This window comes from Myxine glutinosa, chromosome 4 (assembly GCF_964187855.1).
Source record: "Myxine glutinosa chromosome 4, kmMyxGlut1.1, whole genome shotgun sequence".
Classification (NCBI taxonomy): Eukaryota; Metazoa; Chordata; class Myxini; order Myxiniformes; family Myxinidae; genus Myxine; species Myxine glutinosa.
Genome location: NC_136264.1, coordinates 73258670 through 73269447, shown reverse-complemented (window position 1 = coordinate 73269447; position 10778 = coordinate 73258670). Strand labels below are relative to the sequence as shown.

Sequence of the window (10778 nt, the reverse complement as noted above, 5' to 3'; positions counted from 1 at the left end):
TTGTAACTGTAACCTTACATGTGAACGGTTGTGTACCAAGATATTATGCACTTTTTGTTGCCGGCTTCAGTTGGTACGGCGCGGCGTTTACTTTGGCGGTGCATAGGCGAAATGCACTAGTTCATCCGTTTATTTCGCCTTACATTTTTTTTTTTTTTTTGCGTCTGAGCACGTTGAAATTCAAATTTTGCAATTGCTCTTACAACTACAAAGCAAACGACTTTAACGCGCTCGATAAGTTAACTCGTTACATCAGTGGGGGCTGGTGAAGGCTGGGCTGAAGGGAATTGGGATCAATCTGTTGATTCAGTTTCATCGGTCTGTGAAAATAAATGACTGAAAGGAATAATATTGTGAAATGATGTCATGTGATTAATGTTCCTCACAGAATTCCTTCGGAGGCTAAAATAAACATGTCGCTGAAGAAACAGTACACGTGTTTCGCTATTTTTAACTTTACAAGTCGCGGTCCGCTTACGCCACGGTCGAGTCGTTGCAGGTGTTCGGATCATCAGATGGATCCTGCAGCCGCAGTTCAAGGATCCGGGGGTCTTGGCAGCAAGAATTTACCTGGACCTTGCTCTGTTTGCTCGGACACTAATGTGGAGCCAAACATTCCTCATGACAAATCTGTCGATGTACGGAGGCGAAAAGGGGAGCTCCACCCGTGTTTTGAACCGAAAGATACGATTCCTGATGAAATTGGAGAGAAGAGATACGAGACCAGTACTGGTGATGAGCACATTTGGACCTTGGCCGTGCAGGTGGCTGTGCCTTTCTTTTTCGCCGCTCTCGGTACGGCATGGGCTGGGATAGCGCTCGAGCGGGTCCAGGTAAGGTCACGTGACTTCTTCAACACACATCTTCCATATAAATAACAACCTGGGTCACCTGATCAAGATCGGGTTTTTACACTTTATTGTCCAGGGTTTTATGTAATCCCATGTGTATTGATACTTTTTGCAAACAACATGTTTCTTCATTAATATTATCCCTTCCCTTGCACAGCAGTAGGTAGTGTTTTGTAATCACTTCTGTGTGTGTGTGTGTGTGTGTGTGTGTCTGTCTGTCTGTGTGTGTGTGTGTGTGTGGCTGTCTGTGTGTGTGTGTGGCTGCCTGTGTGTGTGCCTGGCTGTCTGTGTGTGTGTGTCTGGCTGTCTGCGTGTGTGTGTGTGTCTGTCTCTGTGTGTGTGTGTGTGTCTGGCTGTCTGTGTGTGTGTCTGGCTGTCTGTGTGTGTGTGTCTGGCTGTCTCTGTGTGTGTCTGCCTGTCTTTGTGTGTGTGTGTCTGGCTGTCTCTGTGTCTGCCTGTCTCTGTCTCTCTGTGTGTGTCTGCCTGTCTCTCTCTCTCTGTGTGTGTGTCTGCCTGTCTCTCTGTGTGTGTCTGCCTGTCTGTGTGTGTGTGCCTGTCTGTGTGTGTCTGGCTGTCTGTGTGTGTCTGGCTGTCTGTGTGTCTGGCTGTCTGTGTGTCTGGCTGTCTGTGTGTGTCTGGCTGTCTGTGTGTCTGGCTGTCTCTGTGTGTGTCTGGCTGTCTGTGTGTGTGTGTCTGGCTGTCTGTGTGTGTGTGTCTGGCTGTTTGTGTGTGTGTCTGGCTGTTTGTGTGTGTGTCTGGCTGTTTGTGTGTATGTCTGGCTGTTTGTGTGTGTGTGTCTGTCTGTCTGTGTGTGTGTCTGGCTGTGTGTGTGTGTGTCTGCCTGTCTTTGTGTGTGTGTGTCTGCCTGTGTGTGTGTTTGTGTGTGTCTGGCTGTCTCTGTGTGTGTGTGTGCCTGTGTGTGTCTGCCTGTGTGTGTGTGTCTGCCTGTGTGTGTGTGTGTGTGTGTGTGTGTGTGTGTGTGTGTGTGTGTGTGTGTGTGTGTGTGTGTGTGTGTGTGTGTGTGTGTGTGTGTGTGTGTCCAGGCCATAACGTTTTTACCATTTGAGTTTCGTCATTAAATTTTTAACAAAGCTTTTATATGAGAATATGGAGAAGGGAAATCAATAATTTGGTCAAAAGGTCAAAGGTCGCCATTAGCTACAATCATCCATTTTCATCTAATTGACCTAAAATTTTAATTTACCATTTGAGTTTTGTTATCAAATTTTCAACAAAGCTTTGTTATGAGAATATGGAAAAGGCAAATTAATAATTTGGCCAAAAGGTCACAGTCAGCATCACATAAAATCATCAATTTTCATCTGACCTGAAATTTATAGAATTTGCTTATCAGGTCACTGATTTGGTAAACCAATCAAAAGGTAGGAGTCGATTTAATTTTTTTTAGATCAAAAGGACAAAGGTCAATGTTGAATAAAATTATCAATTTTTGTCCAAGTGACCTGAGATTTTAAGAATTTGCATATTGGATCATAGAATTGGTTCACAAATCAAAAGCTAGAAACTGATTATATTTTTAGATCTAAAGTTCAAAGGTCAAAGCTGCATAAAATCATCAATTTTCATTTGCAATGTTTTTAAAAACTGTTTTCGTTATTTTGAGCATATGGAAGAAGAAGACTTCTGCAAACGGAGGAGGACGGGCTTTGCATTTTCAGAGGCTTTCTCGTCTTCACTTTGTGTCCACATTTCTTAAAAAACATGTCTGGGATTTTTTTTTCCATTCTCAAAGAGCTTCAGGAAATGAGAAACAAAATGTAACCTTATTTTTCCATTTTTGCAGCTATTTTTTTAAAACCAATTTCATATACATTTGTTTTATTAACCACCACAGCCCTAACAAAGAAGTATGGCATAAATAAAAACCGGATGTACAAGGATCTCCATACTTACACTATTTTATTACAAATGTGATGCGAGAACCCAAATATAGACCTCCATTCATTATATATAAACTTGCCACACAAAACTCAGAAATAAAACAAGTCCAAATGTAACATCCAAGATCTGACGATCGTCACAGATAGAGTATTGTGCTGGCAGATACATAATCAATTTTAATTAATTGGCCAAGTGGGACAATGGTTACGCACTGCTTCCTGTGATCTATAACACAATTATTCTGGGCAATTAACCCCCAGTTGCCTGACGCTGCCATCAGAACAGACATGCAAAGTCAGGACATGAATTATTTCTAAGATGTATACAGGCAAAACACGTATTTACAAGACACATATACAGGTAGTGGACCAAAAAAAACTGGAAACGCCAATGTAAAGTCACTTAATATGGCATTGGGCCACCACGTGCTACCAGTGCGGCCTGCATGCACTGTAGAATAGAGTCCGCCAGAGTCTTGAATTCTGCAGGAGGGATGCGGCGCCATTCTTCCACGAGAAGGTCAATCAACCCACATCTGTTTGAGGGTGGAAAACACCGTCTCAGGTGTCGTTCCAGAATATCCCATAAATGCTCCATTTGGATTCAGATCTAGTGGCTGAGAAGGCCATGGCATATGGATAACTGTCATGCTTATGAAACCATTGGGTGACCACGCATGTTCTGAGTTTGGGGCATTAGGGGGCTTCCTCTTGCAGCCATGCTAGCCATAATTATAGGTGACAAGGCCTGTGCAGCATTTTTATATGTGACCCTAAGCATGCTTGGATCTTATTTGCTTAATTTACATATGGGCCAACACCTGTGTGGAAGCGGTTGCTTGGTGTCCCTCATTTACCCATGTATTACATTTTTTTTTGTCCACTACCTGTACATTCCCCTTGTCTTTGTCACATCCTTATTGCCTTCAGATACTTCACTCAGTCACTTGTATAAATAAACCTTTCCAATCAATGCACCAATCTCACATGCGACGATGAACGAGAGAGATGAGAGAGATAAAGATGGGGACGAACCGAGCCCCTCACACCTTGCGCTAGCACGATTGAACTAGCGCCACCCGATAACTCTGGCACAAATATCCGTTCTAGTCCAAGTCTTCCTTGCTCCACCTTTGCCCCACTCTGCATTCTGAAACTCTGAAATTTCAAGGTCATGGAGGCGAGAAGAGTCTGAATGGAAACAAGAACAGAACTCAAAGGAAGTGCAAGGACTGAAGAACTCGGATTCTTAAACAAACAAAGTCAAAGAGATGAAAGATGAATGGGCTTCAATGCGACGGGTTCTGAACTTCACTCCAGTAAAAGGAAGAGACGACGGGCAGACGGACCCAGAGATACGCAGATACCCAGTCTGCCAAATCTCAGCCCCCCCCCCCCCCCATCCACTCAGGTCTGCCAAATCTCAGGCCCCCCTTCGACTCAGGTCGACCAAATCTCAGGCCCACCCTTTCACTCGGGTCTTCCAAATATCAGGCCCCCTTCCACTTGGGTCTCCCAAATCATCATGATCTCGTGCACATTGTTTTGTAGGATATGGGAGCAAATACTAACTATTATAATAGTAGTAAAATTTTTCCTATAAATACCCTTTTATTTCGTCCTCACCTCTTACTCCTCCTCCCCAACTTCTTTCATTGGCGGAATCTCGGCCCATAGGGGAACCCTCTTCTCCGCCCGTGATTGGCATATTTGTTACCCCAATGCCTAGTGGCAATTCGGGTTTGTGTGTTTTGCACTGTGAGGTGTGTGAAATGGCTGTAGTTAAGAATGTAGAAGCGGAATATAACATGTATTCAACACCTATCCACACACTCGCAATGCATGTCTGCTTACATAAGCACAGTACACTTACATAAACAAAATACTATGGCATAACTAAAGTTATACGACGAGGGTGGCTCTCTTACCCCCTAGAAGCCAAAACCGTCACACTACCCCTACTTTTCCTCGAGGCCTCTCCTGAGGTTGGACTGAGAACAAGGGGCTGGCTCTCTTTCACCTCCAAGGCAACTCCTACCTCATCTAAACCCGCATATACAAGGAAAACAAGTGAACAATTCATTTTCTTATGCGAAGGAATGATTTGCGTATCTAAAGCTACGCATTCTCTCACTCTTCACGTACTAGCGCTTCTATATCCTGATTTACTTCGCTGTACAGTTCAAAAAGTCTTTGGTAGCTGCCCCCCCCCCCACTGCCTGGTATTGAATCTTTCCCCCATCATAATTGTTTTTACCTGTGCTTTGGGTGCTGACGTTCTTGTACAGTGACCACATAACCTTATCACCAATGTATTCTTCTGGCCCGTGGGGCCCACATGGCTGCTCGTTGGTCAGAGTTATTCGGCCCATGGCCCTCAACATGCAAGTGGGACCATGTGGCCTCTCAATCTGGGAGCCTTCTTGGCTCATATGGCCCACAAAAAATGGCATTGTCCCTTACCGGATATTCAGCCTTCCAATGGCCCAAAATGAACCGGCTATCCGTCGACCTGTAAAACAACTTCAGCCTTCAGAAGGCCTTAAGGAGCAAACGGCCCAGCCGGTAAGTGATGAAACGCAACAAGATGACATGGCAAGGCTGACATGAGTGGCTGGCAAGGTAAGGTATGACAAACAGGCAAGTGGGACTTGCAAGGTGTCACTGGCCGGTCTCAATTATGTTGTACTTATAGCAGTGGTGGCAATAGCGTGCGGTAGCAGCAGATCAGACCACCAGCTTTATCCATAACCTAACCTGATCTATCAGCCATGATAATCCCTCTGAACTAGTTCTACTTTTACTCCTCTAATCTCTCTAGTGTAACTCTATAATCTGTCTAGCGTATCGTAACTTCTTGTTCCTTTAATCCCTTATAAACAAAGTCCTGCCCCGCTAAACCCCATAAATTATACTATCTCCCAGGAGGCAGTTCGGACCTATATAGAACCTTAGCAAGGGATTCAATTTTGGTCACAGGTGACAGGTGTTCGTTTACTTACTCAGCACGGAGAGTTATTCCATGTGTTGATGGACTTCTTCAAATCGATGGTGTGAAGGAGGAGAATTTCTAACTATCCTATCATTTTAAAACAAACCAATTTACTTTCACCGTTTAGACCACAAAATCCCCACTGGCATGGTTCTATGTAAACAATTTCACCCACCATTCCACATGCTGGTGTTCTATCAAAACTCGGGCCTGGCCTTCTAACTCGCTGTCCGTGCCTCCGCACAATCTCTAGACTGTGCAATGTGGGTGTCCCCGGCATGATCTCCCTGCTTAACGCTTTACTTGTACTGCCGTACCCCCTCTGGTGCCCTTGCTGGCATGTGGCACGTGAGCCACTCTCCCGGGGTGCTCGGTCCACTCACTAACTTTTCTGCCTCTCTGGGCTTCTGATTGGCTCTTGCTCAGAACGTCCAGTGCTGGAATGCTCCTCCCCTCTGAACTTGCATACTTGAAGCCACAACCTCTGATCTGTCAAATAACTTTGCGCACCACAATAAAAGTCCCAGGACGTCTTCGCTCCAACACATGAATGGTATCCGTTCCTAAATAGCTGGATCTCCGCTATCTATCCTTTAACCCTATCTGGGTTTTCTTGGCAGGGAATCGCTACCTCTTCATCCATTCCTTCACACCATCCCTGCAAAAAATGTTCTTTCCTCAGCATCCTTATGCCTTGTATTGAACTTTAGGGCATTCTATAGAACTGTTCCATAGAAATTCACAGGGGGGAGGGGGATTATTTTTCCCCTTGTGCCTACGACCTGACTGGGGGCTACCTACCAACACGTAGGCAAAATCTGGTGGAGATCGGTTGAAAATCACCCCCACATCCCCATTTTTCTACGTAGTTTTACAGTGTAATAAGAAGAGCTCTTTGTTACCTACCCTTCATGCGTTTACTTACATTGTGTCTCCATTCTGAGATCTTGTGCTTTGATACCAAAAATCCCAAAAGGCATTTCCAGCTAACATTCCTACTTTTTCCATTACCTCTAACTCTCACCCTAAGCTTGTTTGAACCTTGAGTAACTGGCATTCACTGTGTGGATTGCAGTAGCTTGAATAGCAGTTGATGTTCATCCACATCAGTATCCGCATTGTCCATCACAAAAGCAGGTTGTATCGAGCCAACAAAACGAGAATACACAGGTATGGAATCTCTGCAAAAACAACGATGGTACAGTTCACTCTCAACTCTGTCGTTTTGTGTGTATGCAGCATTGGAAAGTCTTCAGGGTGATTACTGAACTCTTCATCCTGGTTCCACCTCTTCTTGGCCTCAAAGGAAACCTGGAGATGACGCTTGCAGCACGATTTTCCACTGCTGTAAGTTGAAAACGTAGGGGTAATACCCCTGGCGCTCACCTGGTAGAATAAACGGTATACTGCACCGACTAAAGGTATTTTAAACCAATTTCAATGGTTGCTAGAAGACAGGGCAGCATGTAGAATCATACTAACATAATCATAAGACTTTAAACAAACAAACAAAAAATACCTATTTTGGGGAGTAACTCCCCCTCCCTCGCACAACCCCCATATACCTCCTCAGACCCCAATTTTTCTAATGCCAAGAACAAACATAGGTACATCATGGGTGATGAAGGTTGTGGTGAAGTTTAATCAAAATCGTGTGTGTAATTTCAGAGAAGAGAGCAAATACCTATTTTGGGGGGTCAAACCTGGATCCACTTTGACCCCCCCCCCCCCCCCCCAATAACCTCCCTTAGACTGATTTTTTTTTTTTATGCCGTGAGCAAACTTTAGTCACAACATAACAAATATCGTCTGTGCCAAGTTTGGTCACAATCCCTTCAGCAGTTTCGGAGAAGAAGTTGCAAGTGTTTACGGACTGACGGACTGAAGGACTGACGGAAGGATGACGCACCGTCACATAAGCTCCCCTGAACTTCGTTCCAAGTGAGCTAAAAAGAGAGGATGGAAGGAGGGGGAGGAGGGTCCGAGCTGAAGTCTGTTATAATTACAAGTGGCATCCACATGATGGAAAAAACAACCCGATTATAATTGTATTAACACAATATTAACTATAACGGCACTCAGTAGAGAGTGAACACCTCCACCTCATACCTCCACCTGGTGAACAGTTTACGTTTTGTATTCCACTGATACTGGATTCGGACCTGATACTGGCAGGATCTGGATTCGGACCTGAAGCAAAATCTAATCGGCTTGTTCTTGTCACCTGACCAACTCATCCACCAAGTTTATTCATAACTCGTCCATAACCTTTTAAAATAACATCTTACATATCACTTTTCACCTGATCTCTCAATGGTGAAGAATCACTTAAAAATTAAATAATTATTGTAGCCGAATCCATATTCAGATCTTCACCAAAATCCAAACGATTAGTCCTTTTCACATACACAACCTCTCCACCAAGTTTCGTCCAAATCCGTCCGCAACTTTTTGAAAATATCCTGCTATATATCATTTTTGGCCATATCACTCAATAGTAAAAAATCACTTTAAAAATTCTACTAGCTGGATTCGGATCCGGATCTTCACCAAAATTGAATCTATCCTTCCTTGTCACAAACACAACCTGTTCAAGAAGTTTCGTCCAAATCCATCCATAACCTTTTGAGATATCCTCCTATGTACAGTTTTTGGCCATATCTCCCAATGGTGAAGAATCACTTTAAAAATTTAATAACTCTCATATCCGAATCATAAAATTCAGATATTCACCAAAATCGAATCTGTTTGTCCTTGTCAGACACCCAACCGGTCCACCAAATTTCGTCCAAATCTGTCCGCAACTTTTTGAGATATCCTGCTATGTATCGTTTTTGGCCCTATCTCCCAATGGTGAAGAATCACTTTGAAATTTCTAGTAGCCGGATCCGAATCCGGATCTTCACCAAAATCGAATCATTTCGTCCTTGTCACATACACTAAATCTCTGCCAAATTTCGTCCGAATCCACCCACAACTTTTTGAGATATCTCCACAAACGGACAAACAAATAGACAGACACAGGGATGAAAGCATAACCTCCATCCACCTTTGGTGGCTGAGGTAATTACTAGCAGGTACCCGTCAAAATTCCGCATAATGTAAAATGTGATTTCAACAATGTTATGCAAAGAACAGTTAAATATCATGGGAGTTAAATATTATCGAGCTATGTACTGATTAAGGATGTTTCTGGATTAAATCAACCCCCCCCCCCCCCCCCCCTGTTTTAATAGAACAAATTGTCCTCGCTAGATAACCCAGAGCAAGGCGCATTTAAGTTTAATTTGCATCAAACCCTTTCAGGTTAAAGATCAAGGTCTTACACCCGAAGGTGTTTTCTGTCGCTGTCCGAGCTGTATCTTGGAGTCAGCTGGGACTTTCGGAATGAAATTTTGCATCAATAATGGGAATAAAAAGTATTTTTGGTTGACATTTTTTGCCGTGACCTAATTTTAAGGTCATAAACCGATTATAAAAATTTAAAAAAACTCGACTAAAGCCTGTCTGATCTGAATGAAGTTGCCCTAGCCGAGTAGGCCCTAGAGCAAGGCACATTTACACTTGATTTACATCATACACCTCCGGGTTAAAGTTCAAGGTCAAATAGCGGTCTGCCAAAAAAAACCTGTTTTTTGCCAAAGCGGCATCTCAAAGACCGCTTGGCCTTCCAAGATGTTCTTGCATCGTAATCGTGGATCTGCACTGATGTTGTGCAGCTGATATTTGTTCTGTGTCCTTGACCTACTTTTTTCAGATTGTGATCGAATTAGCGAAAAACACCTTTTTGATAATAACTTAAGTAATTTTCCTCCGATTTTCACAATGTTGTGTTTTATGAATAGATTGTAGTTCGGGACACATTTGCTTCATTTACACTCTATCCCTAAATTTTGAAGGTAAACGTTATATGGTGGTTTGAAAAAAATATGGCCATTATTGGATCACGGGCCAAGGGTAAAGCTCCCCTGGTCGGGGGAAGCTTACCAATTGTGATCGCATCTATCTCGTATTTATTATCTATCTATTTATTTTTCATCAATCTATTTTTATTATCATTTGAATGTTGTGATTTTCAGAAAGCCAACTGGGGGAGTTTCACAACGGAAGTTTAGGAGCAGATTACCAGCCTTAACTGTCCCGAGCAGATTACCAGATACAGCAGCGAAGAGCGATATGAGATCAAGAAAGATGCAGTTTTTTTTTTTTTTTTTTTTTTTGTATTCAAGGTCGAGGCTCGTGTAAGAGCTAGCATTGATCACAAAAAAGACAAACTGGCACATGAAACATAAAACATATGGGAGTGGGAGAACAAGATGGAGGGCAGGGACATCGGGAGATCTATGTGGGAGAGGAGAGAAGGGGGGAAGGTAAAAAAAACAAAAAACACATGGACACTGCAAGGACTTCCAGGAAAGAAGTCGGTATTTCAAAAAGTGGATCTGGGGTGAATTAACGGGGGTAGAAAAGATCAAGGTTTTGGATGGGGGTGAACCATAAGAGATGGTGGTGAACAGCTGTTTTGAAGACCTGGAGGGAGGAGTGCGATTGAAGAGAGTGAGGTACTTTTTTTTTTTTTCTTTTTTTTTTTGGTACACAGGATTGAGGCTCGTGAAAGAGCTAACATTTATCACACAAAAAAAAATCAAACACACACAAACTATATAATAAGGGTAGCGGAAGACAAGATGGGGAGAGAAGGGGAAGCACACAAACAACATTTGAGAGCAGGGACAGCGGGAGATCTGTGAGAGGGAGAGGGCTTGGAGGGAGGAGGCGTGGGAAAGGGGGGGCGGGGGTGAGAAGTATAAAAAACAAGGACACTGCAAGGACTTCCAGGAAAGAAGTTGGTATTTCAAAAACGTGGATCTGGGGTGAAATTAGCTGGGGTAGAAAAGATCAAGGTTTTGGATGGGGGAAGATAAGAGATGGTGGTGAACAGCTGTTTTAAAGACCTGGAGGGAGGAGTTGGATTGAAGAGAGTGAGGGAGTTTGTTCCAGAGGTGGGAGAAAAGAGGAATGAAAGAGTGAAGG

General features: G+C 43.4%; 1 protein-coding gene across 1 annotated transcript in view; it reads left to right on the top strand.

Annotated features, from left to right (window-relative positions):
* The first annotated feature begins 249 nt into the window (after nt 1-249).
* The window catches only part of LOC137424789 (solute carrier family 41 member 1), a 92592-nt gene continuing 82063 nt past the window's right edge, over nt 250-10778 (top strand). The window contains exons 1-2 of the mRNA XM_068112613.2: nt 250-833; nt 6984-7091. Of these exons, the coding sequence (XP_067968714.1) occupies nt 414-833; nt 6984-7091 (528 nt within the window). The 5' untranslated portion in view covers nt 250-413. The remainder of the gene's footprint in view (nt 834-6983; nt 7092-10778) is intronic.